Below are 23,100 nucleotides of genomic sequence, written 5' to 3'. Positions count from 1 at the left end.
AATAGAAAATACATACATATGGTTGGTTATATCTCACTTTCACAGTTGGCATGCCTGTGATGGATTATATCTCTATCAAATTTTTGTCAATAGAATCAGATTCTTAGAGGCACCATGGGAGCCAACTGTTCCAGAGATACGTATCATAAATCAGTCATACAATGAAGCAGACTTCTAAGAAATGATTAATCACCTTCTAATTTAAGCTGAACTTTTTTAGAATGACTCTGTTTAAAATTTTTAATTTATTTTAATATATTTGAAAGAGACAGAGGTCTTTCCTCCTCTAGTTCACTCACCCAGATGCCTGCGGCAGCAGGTGCTGGGCCAGGCTGAAGCCAGGAACCAGGAACTCCATTCAGGTCCCCACTGTGAGCGGCAGGGGCTTGAGCACTTGGGTCATGTGCTGCTCCCCAGGAAGTGCATCAATGGGAAGCTGGGTCAGGAGCAGTCAGGACTCAGAGCCAAGGACTCCAGTATAGGGGGCACCCAAGTGGTGTCTTAACCCAGTGTGCCCAATGCCTGTCGCTAGCTTGAGCTTTTTGTATCCCCTAGTTTTCATTAAAAAATGAGCTCTAATCTGTAACATAGAAAAGTGTATGTGAAATAATGTTATGAACCATAACCTGAGGAAGGTAGCTTTTTATAACTCAACCAAAATGTTTCAGAGTCCCAGACAATAGCCTGTTACTCCAAGAAATGTTTATTTCTGTTGTAAACACCAGCTATAAAATAGATTAAGACCTCACTGTTTTTTTCCCTTATGAATTGAATTTTGACTCATATACATAACATAGTAAAAGTTTTTTTTAAACTGATCTTAGAAGATATGCAAAATACATATATTCTGGTGTCTGCATAATGATATTCCTTTCAGCTTCATGGTGCACGATAAAACACAAAAGGCATTTATTTATTTATTTGTTTCTTTATTAATTCGTTAGGAATTGTTAAGCAGCAACTTGGGCTTAGTATTTTCTCATTCTGTTACAGAGAGAAAAAACAGTCTCTAATCAGTGCCTTATGGAATGCTTGATAGCTGGTTATGATAAATCAAGGGAAATCTCTGCCTTCTCACTCAGTCTCTCTAATGGAAAGTATGCCAGATAGTTATTTATTAGCCCTTCGTATTCACCTTTCTCAGTCCAGCTAGGTGAGCCTGCAGCAAACTCTTTTTTCCGAAGGCATCTGGTGCAGTGGCAGGCTGTGACAATAGAGGGCGCTGGGGAGCACTACACTGTGTGCGTTTCCCTCACACAGCAGGGTTGACCAGCAACAGGGAGAACCAATGGCTGTTCTCTCAGCAGCTCTCACAGCAGGTGCAACCTGCATCTTCAACGTTTCCTCCCGGAGTGGTGGGCTGCTCTTTCTCACTTTCTCCACACACGTACATTCTTAGCAGTTATCCACAGTTCAGCAAACCGTTTTTCTGTATATGTTTGGACCAACTCTTGATCCAGCAAATTTCTTTACTACCGAGTGGGCCATACTGTGGATTCTCGAACCAGGCAATCTCCTTGCCGTGGGTTGTGTGTTCCTATGACATCCATGCCCTCTCCGAAAGCCTGAATATGTGCCCTACGGGAAGATCCTTTCTCAGTTTCTTCCGTACTCATGATCTGTCTATTCTAGACATACTTACTGCTTTTTGTGTTCGCTGTTTTGCTACCCTGTAGAGCCTCTCTTTGTTGCCTTTTTGTTAGTGAACCACCTTTTACTTGCTAGAAATTCTTTATGTTACATTTTCCCTGTTCAAATTACTGGTGTGGTTGCTGTCTCCCGATGAGACCCTAAGTGAAAGGGAAAGGGATAAGAGAGAAGCCAGCTTTGGAAAAGAATTAATCACCAGTAAACTACCAATTTGTGACCCACATTCTACTTTCTTTAACATGCTCGATAACTGATTTTATTTTCGTGTAGATTACATCAGACGTTCCATAATCAGGTGCTGAATATTCTCACCAGCATGACTGCATTGAGTACAAAATAAGTAAATACCCTTTTATGCCTCCGTAATATGCAGGCATTTATCCACTCAGCAGAGATTTATTCAGCAGCGTCTGCATGCTTGGCACTGGAGTAGATGCTAAAAAAAGGAATGATAGTCAAACCCTGCCTTGCAAGTTTGTCAGGGAGACAGGACCTATGTGTGTGTGTGTGTGTGTGAAAAGTTAACCAACAATGCAATAGTTTGCAAGGCAGCATACGGTCCCATTAGCATTTGTATTGCTTCATATTTCTAGACTAAGTAATGCTACAGAACACTCATATTCTGTTCGGTGCAATCTGTTCACATTTCTAAGTGCATGGGCTTTCATTTGTCTTTTCAATTGTTTTTTCATTTTCTGTACATACACAATACTTGCTGGTAGGGATTGCCATGGCTGTAAACTGATACGTCCTCTGTAATCAGTGACAATAAATACTTGATGAAACTGGATCTTGGAAGTGGTTTCTGAATATGCATACTTTGGGGCTCTAGGAAGCATCCCTTTGACTGTATAAATTATTGGGAGCCAGCTACACAGGATGCAGAAGGAGTGCTCTGTGGAATGCTGCTGGATTAGAGAGTGTAGGGCCTCATGGGATGTGATTCTGGTTTGGGAACCTTTATACAGGAAGAATTCTTGGAGCCACATTTGGGGAGTGTCTCTTCCTGCATGGACACTATACAGAATAATATTTAAGATGTTATCATCCTGGAATTGTTCTAGTGAGTCCCTCGAGTAGAATTGTGTTCCCTTGTCCGTACAGTTCTGGTAGAGACGTTCAATCACCTTGACGGGCTGTGCTTTTGGAGCTCTGAACTCTTGCCGAAGGTGGTTCTCTGGAATTCACTAGAACGGTCTTTCCCCAAACATGCTTTGGGAGGCGCCACTCCTGGAAGATGCTTGACCTGTATCATGTCCTGCAAAGTGCTCTCTGGTCTAGTCTTACTCTTAGAGTGTGACCGTGTGGTTTGGCGTAATAAAGGCTCTCTGATAAGTCCCAAAGGAAAGGGACCTGTGGTTTTCCTAATGTAGTGTTCGTGAAATATTCTCCTTGGGTTCTTTTTTCCCCTTAGCAACTTGTTGTCTCAGAAATACGACTTGTTGTATACTGACGAGGCAATCTGACATTTGGTTTTGCATCTTTGTCCTCCAAGCCCTTCCCTTCTGTAAGGGCTGTGTCTGCCTGTGTGCGTGTTGGTACATGGGTATGCATGCATGTACATGAATGATTCTCCATGATTTTCTAAGAAATTTTTGATGGTCCCTGCTCAGGGATTTGAAGGCTTAGATAAAAGGTCATGGGTATGAAAGGAAAACAGTGCCTCCAAGGCAAAATTTTACCAGAAAGACCATGGCCCTAGGTTTGAGTCCTACCATTTGGTAAACCTCGTACAGTCTTTTTTTGTAAGAGTGATTTATTTATGTCAAAGGCAGAATTACAGAGAGAGAGAGAGAGAGAGAGAGAGCGAGAGAGATCGTTCATCCACTGCTACACTCCTCAAATGGCTACAATGACTGGGACTGGGCCAGACTGAAGCCAGGAGCCAAGAGCTTCTTCCAGATCTCCCACGTGGGTGCAGGGACCCAAGGACCGTAGGCCGTCTTTCACGTCTTTCCCAGGCACATTAGCAGGGAGCTGGTTTGGAAGTGGAGCAGCTGGAACTTGAACCAGCACCTATATGGGATTCCGGCGGTGCAGGCCGTGGCTTAAGCCTCTACACCACAGTGTCAGCTCCTAACCTCTTGTACTCTTGAAGCCTCCATTTCCAGAGCTGCTATAAGAAAATAATTCTTACCCCAAGGCATTAATGTGGGCAAAGTAAAGTAATGAATATGAAACACTCAGCTCCTAGTAGGTGTTGACTGTTAATACTTTGACAAAGAGTGGAGTGCTGCCAGCACTGGGGGCAGTCCTGCTGGGCGTTATAGAGACAGTAAGTGACATCATTGATGCTAGGTTTGCAGAGCTCTTGCTGGTGAAATGAAGCAGTTTGTAATTATTACTAGTTTAAAGTAGAAATATTACCATGTCCCTAAGACATGTGTGTCTGTGTGTGTGCCCCTGAGATGTACACATATGTACCCATGTCTCTGAATAGGGGTCCTTAGTCGTAAGAAATAAACGCAGCAACACACACCTCAGATCCCTCCTCCTGACTGGTGTCAGATGTCCACGCTTGACCACTTGGCTGTGACTTTCCTGAGGTCACTATGGGTTGTGTTTCCTCTGGTCTTACCCACATCGCCTGAAAGCCTGCTGAGCATGGAGCCACGCAGGCATCACAGTTCACAGGGAGCACAGTCCTGATTCTGATCTGAGAGCTGACTTCCCTCGGGGCCCCTTGGGGAAGACAGCTTCCTGAACTTAGGGAAACATTTCCTTGTCTTTCCTGCCCAGGCCAGCATGAGGCCTGGGCTCTTCTGAAGTTGACTGAGGTCTTCAGGGTTGACATCTTCTTTCTCCATCCTGCTCCACCTGAGAGGAGAAGCAGTTGTGCGGGAATGTGGAGATACCTCTGAACCTCTGGTTTTACAACCAATGATGGTGTCAGAAACACAACCTCCAGCTGTGAACCAAGGCAGCACGGTTCAGAACCCTGCGTTGGGCTTGTCCAGATGCTATTTATTTACTTACTATTTGTGTGTTTTATATAAGTAGACCAACCAACTATACAAGTCAAAAATCACAAAATGTGTGTATCAAATTTGATACTTGCACAAATATACCTACACTGATATAGAAGGCTACCTCCAAAGCTTTGTGGAAAATGGAATTCAAAGATCAGCTTATCTTGGTGGAATAAAATTTTGAAATCTGTGCGTGGCTTTTTTGTAGGCACACTTCCATGAACCCTTTGAAATACCCTTGTATAAAATATATCAGCATTGGAATACAAGGGTTTTTCATAATGCAAATAACTTTATTCTATGTCTCAAAAGAATCTCATTCATATAGATTTTAAGCAAGAGGAGGGTCCTTTAAGGAAAAGAGGGAATTGGAATGCCCTTGATCCCATCTGCTGGGATATGTGCTCTGTTTGCTGTCATAGGTTTTCAATGGATTTGTAAACACAAGGTACCTAAGTAGGATGACAATATACTATAAGCTGGTTTTGACCCTACCAATATTCCATTGCTGTGTCTTCTTGTTGGTAAATACAGATTTTCCTTTTTTTTTTCAAACCATTTTGTAGTATCGCTGAAAGGTGACACCATGATTTATTTAACTAGTTAGCTGTTAATGGGTGTTTTTGGAGTGGTTTCAGATTTTTTTCCTTATACCTACATTAAAATTTGGAAAAAAAATATTTAAAGGCAAAAGGAGAAACAGAGCCTTGCTGGTTCACTTCCCAAATGGCCACAGAACTGGGAACTCAATTTGAGTCTCCCAGGTGGGTGGCGGGAACCCAATTACATGAACGGGCTGCTGCTCTCAGGGTCTGCCTTAGCAAGAAGCTGGGCTGAGGAGCTGGAGAGCTGGCTTTGGAACCCAGGCATTCCCGCCGTGGGATGCGGTGGTCTTAACCGCTGTGTTAAATTGCTACATCCCTCCCCCAACCTCTGGGGTTTGTTTCTTTACAGAAGTCATTCCACACATATTTCCTAGCTTCAAGAATATGTCCAGATTTAATTTTGAAAGGCTATTGTGCATGATACTGCCTGAACAAATATGCCAATACCCAAGCCATCATTTCCTCTTTACCATTTTGCATTTTAGACTTGGGGTGGTGGTTATTTTAACTGGAGGTTCTTGTGCTAATTATTAAATCTCATTCTTTGACTTTTCTCGTTGTGTTAGCCAGAGTACTTAACATCGGTATGCTTAAAAGTAAGAAACAGAATAAAGAATGTTGACCTCTAAACATAGTAAGTCAGTTGTAAAAGTCACTATTTTTTTAAACACAAAATAAAGGTGGTAATTTACACTCTGGGGCTAGTATTCGTGGGTACTGTTTTGCTAACGTGGGATTCAACTTGTCCCAGTTGTCCACAGGCACAATCAAAGCTTATAGATTTCCAGGGCATTAGGAAAATATAGATTTTTCAGGCCTTCATCACATTCGTTTCCCCTCTTATCATCCTGCCTCATGATTATTCTGTTCCCTGGTGGCCTGATTCCCAATCAAGATGGAATTTTAATCTCCCTCAGGTTTCACGAGAGATGCTGCACAGAGTATCTAAAATTCACAGATAACCTTCCTATTAGTTTATCTTCTCAATAGCAACGTAGATGACTGGGAATCACACCAGGAAAAAAAAAAATTCCCCATACCCTGGGGAGATTAAAAAGTGTATTTATCAGGGCCAGCATTGTGGCATAGCAGGTTAAGCTGTCATCTGCAGCACCGGCATCCCATATAGACACTGGTTCAAGTCCTGGCTGCTCCATTTCCAATTCAGCTCTCTACTGTGGCCTGGGAAAGCAGTGGAAGATGGCCCAGGTGCTTAGGTCCCTGCCCCCATGCAGAAGACGCAGATGAAGCGCCTTGCTCCTGGCTTCAGCCTGGCCCAGCCCTGGTTGTTGCAGCCATTTGAGGAGTGAACCAGCAGATAGAAGATCTCTTTCTTGCCTCTCTCCATCTCTCCCTCTCTGTCTGTAACTCTGCCTTTCAAATAAATAAATAAATCTTTTTTTTTTAAGTGTATCTTTGGTGTAGACTCCCATCTGAAATCTGGTTATGTAGCATATAGCAACAGATTTTCAAGACTCTGAAGATGTAAGCAAGTAGATCACCACTCTGTGGAAAGTGATTGATACAGGAAGAAAAACCATGAAATTCATGTTTGCTCTCTACTGAAAGCTAAACCCAAAGAAGAGAATTAATATGTCATTTATATGTCTGCTTGAAGTCAGTATTATTAATTTCTCTTCATTATCTATGACTTCCAACAAAGATTATAGAGTGTAACTATGCCAGGCCTGATATTAGTTGATCCCAGGCACATTCTAATGATGGTAGAGAATGTAAGGACGGTTGTTTAAAAAATCAGCTTACTATGATATTTTTAATTAGCCAATCAGGCTCTCCATCTATTGAAGGCAACTTCTCCGGGTACACCCACAGTCAGTGTTTGGGTGCTCATTCAATAAATGGATTGTGATATCCATTCTCATGACAGCTGTTAGAGGCTATTGTTGAAGCTGCCTTAATTTCAAAGTTGATGGGATAAAGTGACAAGGATATTAAGTGTGTTACCCAAAGCCAGCTACTTAGCAAGGGCCCAAGCTAAAGTTTGGCCTAACTAAGTCTTTGCAAATGCCCATGGTGGTCTGCTGACTGCCACGATTATGAGACAGGTTGCAAATCTACCCTAGTCCTAGGCAGGCCTTTGGTGTACCATCTAAATAGAGTTGAAGTTCAATATTGTTGCTGTGTTGCCTCCTGTACTGAAGCAGTGCACCCCGCTGTGATGTGATTCACTGGATAAAAACCTTTCCATAAACTGCATTAAGTAGGTGATGGTATATACAACAGAAAGAAGGAGAATTTTCTATGAATATGGCAAATCATTGGATAGCTCAATCATGATATTTTCACATGATGCAGTTCTCTAAAGCAATATAAAATGAACTACTGCTACATGGAACAATGGGTAAATCTCATAGACAACAACAACACAACAACGAGTAAAAGCAGCTGAATCAGGAGACTGATGTGTGAGTCCATTAATATCTACAGAGAGGCCATTGCCCAGAGCATTGGTGGTAAGGGAGCCTCCGGGGTCCTGCAGATGTTTGTCTTCATCTGGCTGACGTTGTGTAGCTCTGCACTAATGTGAAAATGCATCCAGCGTAGACTTAACCCTTTGTGTAGTTGACTGTTTTAAGTTATATCTCAATTAAAATTTAGAATAAAAGATCGCAATACACATCTCATCTAGAGCCTCAGTGTCTGTACAACTAGAGACCTCTTTGTCTTAGAGCTGTTGGTTTTTGTTATGCTTTTTAAATTTCTGTTTAATTTGAGAGAGCAAGAGAGAAGGAGAAAGAGCATGTTCCAACCCACTGATTGACTCCTTGTCAGGATAGGCCAGGCTGGAGCCAAAAGCCAGAAACTCAGTCCACGCTTCCCACATGCGTGGCAGGGACCCAGATTCCTGAGCTGCCACTACTGCCTTCCAGTAGATTCCTTATTATCCCTCCCGCCCATGCTCCCACTCTTCTTCCTCCTCCCTCTCCTATTCCCATTCATAATTTTTAAGAAGACCTATTTTTAATTTAACTTTATAGTCATATGATTAACCCTACACTAAGTGGGGTTAGTGTAGGGTTCAACAAATAGTGTGAAGAAGAAAACACTGTTGTTCCTCAACAGTCAAGACAAAGGCTATGAAAAATCATCGAATCTCAAAATGTCAATTTCACTTGTATACAGTACCTTTTTGGTACTCTATTACTTATCACAGGTCAGGGAAAGCATATGGTATTTGACTTTTGGGGGTCTGGCTTATTTCACTAAGTATAATGGTTTCCAGTTGCATCTATTTTGTTGCAAAAGATGGGATTTCGTTTTTTTTACCACTGTGTAGTATTCCATAGTGTCTATATACCATAATTTTTTTTATCCAGTCTTCAATTGATGGACATCTGTGTTGATTCCATATCTTAGCTATTGTGATTTGAGCTACAATAAACATGAGGGTATAGAGCACTCTTTGATATGCTGATTTCATTTCCCTTGGGTAAATTCCCAGGAGTGGCATGGCTGGGTCATATGGTAGGTCTATGTTCAGATTTCTGAGTTATCTCCATACTGTCTTCCACAGTGGCTGCACCAGTTTACATTCCCACCAGCAGTGGAGTAGGGTACCGTTTTCCCCACATCCTGGTGAGCACTTATTGTTTGTGAATTTCTGTATGAGGGCCACTCTAACTAGGGTGAGGTGAAACCTCATTGTGGTTTGGATTTGCATTTCTCTGGTGGTTAGTGAATCCTGAGCATTTATTTTTCATGTGTCTGTTGGCCATTTGAATTTCCTGTTTTGAAAAATGGCTGTTCCAGTCCTTTGATGGGCAATACTTTAAAAACAACTTTGAAGGCACAGAGGAGGCAGTGCACAGGTTGCTACGTCCATGCACTGAAGCGCATGCGCTGCACTCACCGAGCGCTCTCCAGGGGTCCTGCTTGTCCTTTCCTTCTGTGCTACTCAGCGTGGGAGCTTCACTCGGAGACTTTTGCTTTATTACAATCTGGTCACCCAATTATTATTCTCAAGGACCATCTTAATCATTTTCAGAAGTTTAAATTATGTTCAAGAAGGCAATGGAGCATGCAATACACTTTATAAAGGCATTATCTGGAATTAGAAAAATAAAGATTGGGAACTTAAAGGGCCTCCTCCAAGTTGGTTGAGAAGCTGCTCTCCGGCGGCTTAGTCTCTATACTGCTGTAGCAATGGAACCCTTGCACGGTGCCTCAGGGAACAGGGTTGCATTTGGCAACGTTGGCATTCTAAGACCCCTCTCGTGTACCTTGTGCACTCCTGGTCTTTTTGATTCATGACTGTGTGATACCAAGGTCTGAATAATACCACACCTTTGATAAGCGCTTTCTGGGTTTTCTGAGATTTTGCTGTGATGTTTCCGGATAGATGTGGTTCATCATCTCATAAAACTGAGGCGATTTCTGCACCATCATCAGGGCACCTGCTTGGTTGTTGAACCCTATGAAACGATCATCTGACATTTCCCCAAAGAGTTTTGAAGACTAACTGTGGGACAAACACCAGGCTCCCTGTCCCAGTGAATCTGCATCAAAGCACACTCATACTTTTGCTGACATAGCACTAATGCTGTATCTCCTAATACTTTTATCACTGTTACGTAACACACAGACTTTGAGACCTGATGGAGAGAAATGTTCCACTTTCTGTTGTTCTTTTTGTTTTTGCTCATTTCGTAGTTATATTGGTAGCAAGATATATCTTAGTGCAACTGTTGGAACTTACTAGGTGCTTAGATAGCATTTTTTGAATGTACGAGTTCTTGAATGAATTGATGAATAGATGCATGGCTGTTAAATGGTTAGAGATTCACACTGATACTAATATAATTAATATTGTATAAAGAAGCTTTTAAAAATAACTTGATGGTTCCATTACTTTTTATTTATTTTCGTGTTATTTGAAATGCAGAGAGAAAGAGAGAGACACGAAGAGAGGGATCATCCATCTGCTGGTACATTCTCCAAATGCCCACATTAGCTGGGCTGGGACAGGCCAAAGGCAGGAGCCAGGAACTTAGACCAGGTCTCCCACGTGGGTGGTAGAAACCCTTAGTACTTGAGTTATCACCTGCTGCCTTCTCAGGGTGCGCATTAGCATGAAGCTGGAATTGGGAGCAGAGCTGGGATTCAAATTCCATACTCTGATGTGGGATGTAGGCAACCCATGTGGTGTCCACACTGCACCAAAGGCTTTCCCCAAAGTTAGGTATTTTTATGGAAGTCTTTATATGTGCTTGCCACTAGACTGTTTGCTGGGGATTATCTCACTTGACTAAGTCAGCAGCCAAGAAGGAGGTACTGTTAGTAAGTCCATTTTAGAGATTGAGGAACTGAGGTTTAGGGGTTAAGTGACATATTTTCCTAAAACTGGGATTGGCAAAAGTTTGCTATAAAGGGCCAGGCTCACTGTAGCCTGTGAGGCCTCAGTCCCAACTGCTCGGTCCTGTTGTTTTAGCACAAAAGCAGTTACAGATGATATTTAATTGAATAAACTTGGCTACAACTTTATTTCCAACAGCAGGCAGTGGGTGGGACTCGCTCCCAGGACCATAGTTTGCTGACATCTGCCACACTCTATCAGCCAGGGGACTGTGATTGGAGCTGTGACAATATGACTTTGAAGATCAGTTAAAAGCAAATTCTGATCCAGAAAAAGACCAAGACTGGAAGATTAATACTACCGTGATTTTTTTAAAAAAATTATTTTTTCTTTTTTTGATTTTGCCCTTCCCTCCAAATTGCAGTCCACTTTTCAATCATTTCAGAAAACCAAACCAAAGCCCTCCTTCAAGTAAGCATCTTCTGGTCTGTTCTAAGTAGGTGCTGAGGCAGGTGGGAGCTGAGCGGTCTGAGGACGGATGGGTTACAGGAACAGGAGAGGACTGGAGGGGCCAAGGACCTCTGACCTGCTTAAGCTCCAAGGCCCCCACAGCCTGGACTTCCTCCGGGCCACCCAGCAGCCCGGTTGCCCCTGCAGCAAAGAGTGAGAGAAGAGCGCTGTAGTCAGCAGGGAGGGCAGGGCAGAGGCCTGGCTGCAGCAAACTGCTCCAAGTAGGAGGGGAGGCGCTTTACGAGGTTCACCAAGGGGCCGGCTTCAAGCCCAGTGCTTCAGGCACTCTCGCCCAATCCCTGACTCTGGCTCCTGCCTCCAGCTTCCTGCCAGTCAGATCTTGGGAGGCAGCATTGGCCCAAGGCATTGTGCTCTTGCCACCCGCTTGGGAGACCTGGATTGAGTTCTTGGGTCCAGATCCAGTTTCTGGTTTGGGCCAGCCTGAACCATTGCAGGCATTTGTGAGTAAAGCAGTGAATGGAAGTTCTCTCTCTATCTTCCCCTTCTCCTTCCCCCTCTCCCCCTCTCCCTCTCCCTCTCCCCCTCCCCCCCTCCACCTCCCTCTCTCCCTATATAACTCTGACTTTCAAATAAGTAAATCTTTTTTTAAAAACATTCATAGAAAACAGAATTAAGAGATAGGTTTATTTTGATGCAAAACAAATTTGAAATGCAGGCATAATTTTTTCATAATATACATTTCCCTGAACTTGTTAAAGACTCCTCATAGGCATATATTCAAAAGTTTTTGCACCAAAATATATTATTTAATTCCATCTTCCATTAACTTTTTAAAAAGTATTTATTTATTTATTTATTTATTTGAAAAGCAGAGTTGCAGAGAGAAAGAAGAGACAGAGGGAGAGGTCTTCGATCTGCTGGTTCACTCCCCATGTGGCCACAACGGCCAAGGCTGGGCCAGGCCGAAACCATGAGCTTCAACCAGGTCTCCCACATGGGTACCGGGGGCCTGAATTTCTTGGGCCATTTTCTGCTGCCTTCCCAGGCACAGTAGCAGGGAGCTGGATCAGAAGCGGAGCAGCCAGAAATCGAACCAGGACTCATCTGGGATGCCGGCATCACAGGCAGCATCTTAACCCGCTGTGCCACCCTGTCGGCCCCTTCCGTGGACTTTTAAGCACCCTCGTATACCGAGGTAGCTGTGTCCTAATCTCACTGCCTGTTCACATTGCATCACAGGGTATCCATCTGCGTTGTCTAGTAAGGAGTCAGTGGATCCCAGGTTATTCCCGGTGGCAGTTGATGTAAAATCAGCCTCTTCTTGGCTGATTGTTACCTATGTCTGCCCCCTCCTTACCAGTTTTTTCAACTGAACTGCTAGAAGAATTGAAAGCACCTCCGCACTGTTGCTAAAGAAGTAGACTGCATGCTCTGTGAAGAAATTCCGTTATTTTCTCAGAGGAGAGAGACTTGGCCAGAGAGGCAATGATTGCTAGGAACAGACAGTCTGGTTTTCCACGTGGTTCTGCAAAAATTGGCCTGTTCTGCCAGTCAAGGCCTGCTGGGAAAGTTTTCTTCTTTTCTCATTGCGACCTCACTTTATCCTCTGTTCAGTTCAGGTGCATTTTAAATACAAAGGCAGACTGTTGAGTTGGCATTAATCTGTGTCTCCTCTGTGAGACAGGGCTGAACTTTCTTTAGACTCCTCTTGCCTTGAAAGGAGTCCCGATCATTAGTGGCTGTAGAGGTGTTTGTTTGCTTAATGTATATGTATTCACACACACACACACCCCAAACATTGCTTAACTAAGACTCTTAAAGCAGATATTCTGGCCATTTTAATGGTAGATGCCTTAAAGCAGTTTGCACTGCTTTGTGCCTGGATAAAGTGCGATGTTTAAGGAGTTAACAGGTTTGTTTCAAGGAATAGTGACAGGGAGCTTTAGGTAGTCTTACAGGAGCAACCCTACAGGCAAGCATGGTTGGCATAGGGACTAGCCTCTGAGGTATTGCTTAGAAGAGGGAATTGATACTTAATCAATCTCTAGAGAGCACATTATGGGAGCAATCATTCAGCACTTCAAAGGAAGTAGAGTGGAAATACTCCCTGTTAGAAAAGCGTTGGCAGTGCGCGTCATTTGGGGGTAACTTGCACGCTGTGAATCTGAAACCGCAGCGTCTCAGGCCACTGTGTTACGCCCTGCACCTTGCCTGGGGACATCCGTGATCATGAAGGCCTCTTGCTCTCAGTGCTGCAGTGGACTGCAATGGATTGTTTTCCTGTGTTTGTTTCAGCCTAAGAGCTGCTGCAAACTCTTCGTCCCAGAATTCATCAGCGATGCTTAACTTATTTGGGGTCTGCTTATTATTATTAATATTATTTTTAATCAAGTTTTCCTGCATGGAGTTTTCCTTCCTGGCAAACTCTAGAGCCTGTGGTACAACATAGCTGAGCTCGGACAGGGACAAGAGCTGCTTCAGAGGGCTGGAAATGGCCATTTGATGCTGGTGCAGCAGTCTAGGGAGGATAGGGATGTGTGAATGTTTTCCCGAGCCTGACTCTCAGCTCTGTGAGGGGTGAGCACTGTGCTCTGATCAGTTGCATCTGCGATCTGTTTTGAAATGGCCCAGGATCCAGCCCCTATTGCTGTGTAACAACTTCCTGCAAACTTAGCTTTAAACAGCACCCACTGATGAGCTTGAAACCACATGCGCTGGTCCTCTTACAGTGTCTCTGCACCCTCTGGTTCGAGGCCTCTCACAGGCTTGGGAAGGGCTGCAGCCTCATTGAAAGCTCAGCGGGGGAGCCATCTATTTCTCGGCTCACTCAGGCTGTTGGCAGAAACCAGTCCCTTGGGGGCTTTGTGGAGTTCAGAGGCCACCTTCAATTCCTTGTCACGTGGGCTTCTCTGACCGTACCACTTACTTCTCCAAAGAATGCAAGCCCAGTAGGCAGTAGTGATATCTGCCAGGAAGATGGAGGTTAGAATCTTTTATAACAAAATCATGGACGTGACATCCCTCTGCCTTTGCCTCGTTCTACCGGATGAAAGAAATGCACTCCAGCCCACCCTCGAGTGGAAGAAATTACAAAGGAATGAGTGAGTTTAAAGAGCTGGGTGCTTATAATTTGGACTAGGGGCACCATGCCATTTTCCCCTGTCACCTCTTTATACAATGAATAGATAAGTCAGGTCATCTCAACGTTTTATGTATGACACCTATAGGGTATTTACCCAAGTCTTCCCCATGCCTAATAATACAAACTGATGTCCTTACTTGCTCCTAAGGAGGCATTTTTCCAACAGAAGGATCAATCCGGCAACCCCTTTGATCCAATAAGCCTGTCTCTTCTCTTTCTCTTGCCGCATACATGGTGGGGATTTGAAGCCGTCCCCACACAGTGCTTTTTGGTTTCTGAGTCTTTTGTATGTGGAGTGCCCCAAGCAGCTTTTTGCTTGGAGGGAATGAAAAAGCAAGGGTGAAAGTTCACATCTAATGTGTTTTGGTTGAAGTCCCTTGCTCTGTGTGGACACAGTCAACTCTGCTTTCTCCCCTAAGCCTTTGATATTGTTGGGGCTTTGGAGAGCATGGTCAGATTATTAACAAGGCAAAGTCGGAGCTGCCCAGGACTGCAACACCGACTCCCAGCGTATCTCTCAGCCACACATAAGCTTCTCTAGCCTGGGGCTCCCCCAGATTTCAGACTTTATTCCTTCCCTTGTTTAAAAAAATCCAAGGTTATGACAGTACTGAAGACTGCCCGGGGTGGGACAGGCGGTACTGTCCAACTTGACTTTCTCTGCAGCCTTCCCTACCACCTTCTTGGCTTGGAAACACAGTGCATTAAAAAGACAAAGAGACACAATTCACAATGTGGCCCCCAGGGAAAGACCATTTGCCAGGTGCCCCAGGCTGCCTGCTCTCTCCCCTTCTTTGTTTGAAATAGGCTGCTAAGCGAGTCCAAAGCCAGAGGAAGTGGACCTGTGTGCCTAGCCCATGCCAGTTTGATTCTCATGAAGGTGAGAAATTGCCTCCATGGACAACGAGCCAGCCTGCTGCTGGCGAGATCTGCAGTGGTACAGATTTGCTACCAGCCTTGCTGTTGCCCTGTGGGATTGCTTTTTCCAGTCACAGCCTCCTCCAAGCCAATTGTGAGGATTGGATGGCAAATATTCTGGTGGACCAGAGAGATGGAACCAGGGCACGGAGAACAGTCAATTGTAGTAGACCGAGAGCTCCGTATTAGTTTCCTTCCTTGGCCTTCCGTGGCTATGAATCACAATTCTCTGGAGATGAGTAACTGTGAACTGACCAGCTTCTGCTCGTAGTATGAATTAGCAGTAAGTAAGCCATGTCGATTCTGAAGCTCTATCTGAAGCAGAGAGGGTGAATCCTATTAGCATTTATAATTGTGTTTCCTTTTCGTATTAATCCCTTCCTGTGACTGAGGAGTTAGGGGTTTTCTCATCTGCCCCTGGAAGCCAGTCCCAGGAGTCTGTCCCTGGCAAGTGCTGGCAAATGACTGATGATGCGGGGCCACGGCCTTGCCCTCCAACGGGGGCCCTGTAAGCAGCCTCTGTTTTGCATGTCTGTTAGCTTAGGCTCCATGTGTGACTCTGGAAGTTGAGAAGTTGAATTTAAAGCCTGCCTCCTGACCAGGAGTCCGCACTTGATATTAGCTGATGATGGGGAGAATAAAAGCCTTCCTTTCACAAAAAGTCCTCCAGCTTTGCCGAATTCCTTTTTTCTTGACATGCCACATTCTGAACTGTGTCTCTGTTTTTCTGTCTGACTCTTTGCCTTGGCAGCTTGGGATTCTAAATGCACTAGCATCCCTGATTCTGCTTTGTTTAGTCCGATTGTTGTGGTGGCCAGCAGACGAGACTAGAAAAGGATGTTGGGGGGCTGACGCTCTGGCGCAGCGGGTTAATACCCTGGCCTGAAGTGCCGGCATCCCATATGGGCACTGGTTCGAGACCTGACTGCTCCACTTCTGGTCTAGCTCTCTACTGTGGCCTGGGAAAGCAGTAGAAGATGGCCCAAGTCCTTGGGCCCCTGCACCTGCGTGGGAGAGCCAGAGGAAGCTCCTGACTCCTGGCTTCTGATGGGCACAGTTCCGGCCATTGCGGCCCATTGGGGAGTGAAATATCGGATGGAAGACGTCTCTCTCTCTGCCTCTCCTCTCTGTGTATAACTCTGACTTTCAAATAAATAAATAAATCTTAAAAAAAAAGAAAAGGATGTTGGGATATCAAAAAGGAAAAGAGAAATTTCTATATCAGAAACTAGGAGTATAGGCGCTACAAGAAGCGAAGTGCTGCTTGTGAGTGCTAGAAAAACTCTGGACAGAAAGGATGTCTTACATACAGCACAGCAGTTCGCAGTTTGATGCCTGAATCATTGTCTTGGACATAGATATATTCCCTACATTATTGACAGGTGTTCAGCTTGTTAGCAGAGGAAGCTTGTTAGTGTTCTTTCTCCAGGTAAGGGTGAACTGAAATGCAAGGGTGCGAAAATAGCCAGCTTACGAATGGTTTATGCCAGGAACTTCTCGGCAGCAACTGGAGCCAAATTGTGGTGAATGGTGACCTAGGGTGCTGAAGCTGGAATGAAGCAAGCTCCAGCATTCTTCTCTGTGGCTCTTTAAGGGAGAGCTGTGAAAGAAGAGAGTCAGACCTCATGAGAAAGTGCTTACCCGGGTCCTGACCAGACACGCGAGCTGCTGATGCCCAGTCACCTGCTAACCATGGGAGTGGATGGATCCTCATCTCCACCATTAGGATGCCTGTGCAGAGTCCCTGGTCCCACTATTTGTCACTTTCCCCTGCAGCCATGGTTAACAGTGTAACCACTCACCCTCTGCAGCCGTAAATCCTTTTTCCCAGCAGAGGATATTGGCTGAGTATGACGTTTATGGAACCAAAGGAGCAGCTGGCGATGTCGGATTCAAGGCAAGTAGGTTATCTTGGCCATCCTATGCAGCAGATGGCCAGGACTTGATAGATTGAAAATTATTAGGATCCGAGACAAGGGCCAAATGGCACAGGGGGCAGGAGAGGGGACTGCCAGCACGTGCAGTCTTACAGGGCCTCCCTGACTCCATTTCATTTTGCTTCAAGCAGAAATAAGTGGCCCTCCTGGCAAGCCTGGATAACAAACACATCTCTGGAGATGATTGACAACTTGATACTAATTTGATGATTCCTTACTCTTCATGGTGGGCCTGTATTTCAGAAGAAGACATTATGAAGGGTAGATTTCATCAGTGTTCATATGAACTTGGCCTTTAGTCTGAAGCCACGAGTCAGGGTTCCCTGTATTGCCAGTGTCTCTGTGTACTTTGGTTACATCTAAAACAGCTGGGGAGCTTTAATTCGGAGGCCTCCAACGTGTCTGTGTGCCCTCCTTTTGAAGATGACTAATGCCATGGAAGCCGCTCTGAAATGAAAGTGCCAGGAGCTAAGTTTTGCGATGAGAGCGCCGACTCTGCAGGGAAAGGGGTGTCTGTTTCTTCTAGTCCATTTTAAGCTCATTTGTACAATTGCTGCCTTCTCCATATTACTGCATAGCTCCTTTGATCTTAAAGTGGAAGGAAGCAGATTTCAAGTGCCAGGAAAACTCCTCATGTGGCTTTAAAAGGAGCAGCATATTACAAAATTGAGCAGATGTCAAATAAAACATATATTTGGATCTTTTGAAATTTGAACTCAAAGAAGTATGACTTTGAGAGCCATACACATGAAGAAGCTCATGGCTAGAAAAGCGGTTCTTGGACATTCATTTAGAGGTTTTAGGTGTAGGTCAACTTCTTGCCCAATATTACCCTTCCCTAACAGATTCTGCATTTGTAATTGGTATTACATTCTAAGCTTGACAGTTTTAATTCTCATAGCAACATTAGGAGATTTTTATACCCATCTCACAGACAAGGAACTCAAACCCTTAAAGTGTTGAGAATTCTATTTTTCTCCATCCCCTGGCCTCCTCTGCCTTGGAATGGAAACAGAACAAGAACATGGGTTAGTAAAACACCACTCTTTGCTGTTGTCATGTTTACAATTTACCCAAATTGCTTAGCTTATATCAAGGATTTTTTTAAGTGGCAAATTTTTGAAACAGTGAGTGGAAGGGATTATTTCAGTATGGGTTGAGCCTTGCTATTTTGAATCTCCACCCTGAGTTTTGGAACTAAAGCTTAGACCGGAAAATGATCTCAGTGTTATTAGTAAGTTATTTGGGCCAGCCAATGATTGCTGTTTTCCTCTCTGTTTCTCTGCACCCACATTCTCAACCCCGACCACATAAGCCAGCAGGGGGCGCTTTGGGGCCTGGTGAACAGTGGAGAAGACACCTTTCCATTGATGATAGAGCTTAGAATCTGGAGTCAGGCTCTTGGGCTCAGGTGAGGCCTGGTCTGAGACTCAAGCACAGAGATGCTGTGATCACAAATGATCAGAAATGGCACCTGGCTTTGCGTGCTGACTTCGTTTTACATGGCCCACAAATATTGTTGGTGGGTGTCACTTGTGGAAGATTCGGAGAATGCTTTTGGAACCTTGACATCATCAGCCAAAACTAAGTGTGTTAAAGGTTTCCCCTGCAAACATCTTCTCTCATTTGGGATGGAAGAGCAAAGAACAGGCTTTCCCCCTTATCCACAGAGGATACATTCCAGTACTCTCAGTATCCGAAACCTTGGATACCACTGAACTCTATATACCAGGTGTTGCAGAAAGTTATGAGAAAAATGAGTAAGGTTTTTTTTTTTTTTGGTACAAAATACTTGCTATCATGCATATATGGGGTCTTTCAAAAGTTCATGGAAAATGGTTATTATGAAAAAACTAGATAGGGATTTCAAAATTGAAAATACCAAAGCAAATAGCCCTTTATTAAAAAATATTTACTTATTTGAAAGCTAGGGTTACAGAGAGAGAGAGAGAGAGGAGAAACAGACAGAGAGGGGACGGAGAGGGGGAGGGAAGGAGAAGGAGAAAGAGGAAGAGACAAAGAAAGAGAGATCTTCCATCTACTAGTTCACTCCTCAAACGGCCACAGTGGCCAGGACTGGGCCAGGCCAAACCAACAGCTTGGAGCTTCATCCAGGTCTCCCACTGGGTGGCAAGGCCTCGGGCATCTGGGCCATGGTCTGTGCTTTCTCAAACACATTACCAGAGAGCCAAATGGGAAGTGGAGCAGATGGGACTAAAACTGGTACTCATATGGGATACAAGCAGTGTAGGCAGTGGCTTAACCCCACTATGCCACAGTGCCAGCTCCAGAAATTTCTCTTTTAATTCCATTTTTCATGAAATTTTTGAAGTACCTTGATATTGTTTTTTTATAGATATGATAAAGTTGAGTTGATCAGTTCATCACAGAAATAGATGAACAATAGTAATGTAGTAGAACAATGTACTGTAACAGAATTGCCAGCATCACTACTCTTCCACCTTGGGCCCATTATTCAGTTCAGTAAGAGCTACTTGAAGCAAGCACTATGACATTTTGGCAGTTGATTTGAAAATAGAGACGGCTATAAATGACTAAGGGCTGGTAGCATATGCAGTATAGACACACTGGGCAAAGGATTAATTCACTTTCCAGGAAGGGCAGGATGGGACAGCCCAAGATTTCATCACACTACTCAGTCTGGGGTGCAATTTAAAACTTACAAGTGCTTTGTTTCTGGGTTTTCTATGTAATATTGTCAGGCTGTCGTTGACCACAAGTAACTGAAATCTCAGAAAGCAAAACTGTAGATAAGAGGGCTGCGTGGCTGGGAAACGTTGTCATTGGGAGGAGCCACAGGAGCTGATCGGGAGGACAGCAAATGCTGGGTCTTGTGATGTGGAATCTCACTGGGAAACCATTAAGACAAACCATAAGCAAAGTATATTGGTGAAGAAAACAATTACTGTGAGTGACTATCCCCCATCTTCCGTCTCTACACTCATAGCCACTAAATTGTGGTCAAATGATGTTCAATTATTAAAACGAAAGGCATCTTACTATTGAATGATTCTGTGGGTTGGCCGATCAGTTCTGGTTGGGTACAGTTTAGATGCTTCCTGTGTACTGCCAGTGGTTCACCTGAGGCCTGATGGGCTCAGATAGACTCACATGGCTGTGCAGTATTGGCAGTAAGTAAAAAGACCTCCTTTGCCTCTGTCTGTGCTGGCTGTGTGTGGTCTCTCATCTTCGAGAAGGCTAATTTGGGATTCTCCACTTGGTAGATTCAAGATTCCAATGTTAAGTCTGTCTGCATCACGTCCGCTAATTTCCCAGTAACTAAAGCAAGTTATGTGGACAAGCACAGTATTGATGGACAGAGGCATTAGCATATCCACTTGGTAGAAAAGTAGAAAAATCTGAAGTCCAAAGTTGCATGAGACAAGGATGAGAGGAATAGGTGGCTATTTGGCCGTCTCCTAGAGATCCTAGGGTAACTATAGGTGGTTTGCCTGGTACGAGCATCATACACTGAGTCAGAAAGATTTTGCTTACAACTTTAACCCAATGTGAGGTATTTCTCTGGACTCTTATTTTATTCTGTTCTGAGCTTTGGACACCCTTACCAGTTATGTTCTCTTATCTTGCATTCTTGAGTTGTGATTCTCTTTTTTGCCACAGTGCAAATGGGATTTTAATTTGGTGTGTCCTGTGGATGTTTGCCTTCAGGAATGTTGAATGCTTCAAACACTGTGTGAGACCCCTGGCTCGAGTGTCCTCTTAGGCAATTTGGAGGTGCATTCATGCCAGCCCCCAAAATTCCACTTTTGTGATCTGGTACAACTGGGTCTCCATTGAGTGATCCTTTTTTTCATCCTTCCCAGTGTTTATGATGTATGGAACTCCACATCTTTTTACTACTCTATAAACATGACACTGTATATAACGGTACCTGTGTTCCGAATTTAGACTTAGCTTGGGACCTCAGATGAGAAGATGCAATTCCTGTTAACTCCTAGAACTTCTAATCAGGCTTTTTCAGCCTCAACCTCTACACCACTGACAACTCAGGCAGATAATGCGTTCAGCGGGAGTTGGGGTTAGAGGGGTGGGGTATCTTCTGAAGATGCTTAGTAGCTACTCTGGCCTCTTCCTAGTAGCCCTTCTCCCTTTTCTTACCCAGAAACCATAGTTGTTGCAGGAAGCAATGTCTCCAGACGTAATCACTGCTCACCTGGGAGAACACAGTCATGTTCGCTTTAGAACCACTGCTCTCACCAGGAGATGCTGGGGCAGAGGAGGAGAGCGGTATGTGAAGTCTGGGTTATTATTGTCAGAAAGAGCAGCAAACCAGGAGCCCCACAGGGGGCATTTGCCAAGGTGGGAAAGAGCGTGGAAGATGTTCTGACTCATTAAAATTCCATCTAGGGTAGCTTCTGCATTAACTTGGAAACATCAAGTTGGGTGTTGCTACACACTGAGAGGTTCGTCAATATGTCAACTTCATTATGTTAGAAGTGGATTAAATGTAAATGCTATCCCTGAGAAAGAAGAAAGGCAGAGCTATGCTGATCATAGATCATGAATTTTGAAAAAAAAAAAAAAAACTTTAGTTTTTGGAAATTTTCAACAAACACCAAAGTAAAGAAAATGATAACATGACCCCTCTCTATACTCATCACCCAAGGTCATATGTGATTGATTCAAGGCTGCTCTTCCTGCATCTATACCCCACTCATGCCCCCTGCTGTCCACTTTTGCACAATTTTGCAGCACATTTCAGGATATCATTTCCTCTAAAAGAAAGAGTCTTAAAACAGTAATTTTAGTATGCTCATGGGATTTTAATCTTCTTGAAAAGGCAGGCATGGGAATTTCTGCTCAGTAGCATTAGGAAATTATGGGATCAATTCAAAGAGGCTTGACTTTGGTGGGGGTGAGGGGAGGGTTAAAAAGTCCAGGAGGAAATGAGGGCGGGAGACCCTCTCTGAGCTGTTCTTGCCTTCCTCTTTAGCTTTGAGTAATTCTTAGAAATGCTGCTTAAAGTGTGTGTGATTTCTCACAGGGGATTGGGAACCTTCTAAATTGTACAGGCTGGCAGGGCACTGATACATTTTCTAAAAAGAAGAGAAAAACACAGTAACCAGAAGGTGCTGAAAGATGCAGTTAGTGATGGATTGCCCTCTGATGACTTTCCATGACTTCTTAGCCCATCAGGACCGACTCTTAATAAAACAAAGCAAGAGGAAAGTCTTGTGGTTGCTTTTTAGGGTTTTGCTAGGAGTGTGGTATTTTGTTCCTGTTATAATGTATTCTGAGAAGTTTCTTTCTTTTGATTTAGACTTCCTCACTTGATTTTATTATGTCATAAATCGCCTGCATTTGGTGAGAGCCATAGTTGTAAGTGAGACCTGAGCAGCTTGCTAGATAACATCTATTTTTCGCCCCTCATCTTTAGAAGATTAAACTGAGGCTGTTGTGTCTGATGCCAGGATAGATTTAACCAATCATGTTTCCTTTACATGTAGGTCAGTCCAAGGGACAATTCCGCACTGGATCCTATTATCCACGGGTTGAAGGGCGTCGTACATCATGGTAAGTAAGCCACATTTACTTCCTGTTGCTGGGATGTGACGGGCTCAGATCTCCACCTAAAGGAATCAGGTTATCTCGCAGAGGACAGAGGGTGACACCCATTGCTCATCCACTGATGAGCAAGGGCGTTTGAGCCATTATTTGATGGGTAAAGAGCAGGCCCATTTGTTACCTGCAAATGGGACTGGGTTAACAGTAAGCAATTTATTTCTTTTCAGGTACCTCTCTCAATGCATAGGTTATCAATCAGGATGCCCTAAGATGTAGTATTTCTAGGTGATGAACCTACCATTTGTCTCATCTCTGTCCTAAAAGTACTCTTTTTTCAAGTCTCTTCCCATTTACAAAACTTCTTCATTTGCCTCTCTGATTTAGGGGAAAAATATAAGTGCACAGAACAGTTATTAAACTTCGCAGCCTGTGCGTAAGGCTCACGCGGCTATTAGAATGGACAAAGGTTTGGCCGATCCTCTGTGTAGCAGGCTTCTTATCCTCAGGCAGAATACTGGGAGAGAAAGTAAGATAAATGGGTTCTGTC

At 43.9% G+C, this 23,100-nt stretch overlaps 1 protein-coding gene across 4 annotated transcripts in view; it reads left to right on the top strand.

Moving 5' to 3' along the window:
* PTPRG (protein tyrosine phosphatase receptor type G) overlaps positions 1-23,100 on the top strand; it is a 774,814-nt gene that overhangs the window by 579,311 nt on the left and 172,403 nt on the right. For all 4 annotated transcript variants that reach the window (XM_051852247.2, XM_008260863.4, XM_008260864.4 and 1 more), the window contains exon 6: positions 22,496-22,562. In XM_051852247.2, coding sequence (XP_051708207.1) covers positions 22,496-22,562 — 67 coding nt within the window. The remainder of the gene's footprint in view (positions 1-22,495; positions 22,563-23,100) is intronic.

The sequence above is a fragment of the Oryctolagus cuniculus genome, chromosome 10 (assembly GCF_964237555.1).
Source record: "Oryctolagus cuniculus chromosome 10, mOryCun1.1, whole genome shotgun sequence".
Taxonomy (NCBI): domain Eukaryota; kingdom Metazoa; phylum Chordata; class Mammalia; order Lagomorpha; family Leporidae; genus Oryctolagus; species Oryctolagus cuniculus.
This window is presented reverse-complemented; position numbering and strand designations above follow the sequence as displayed.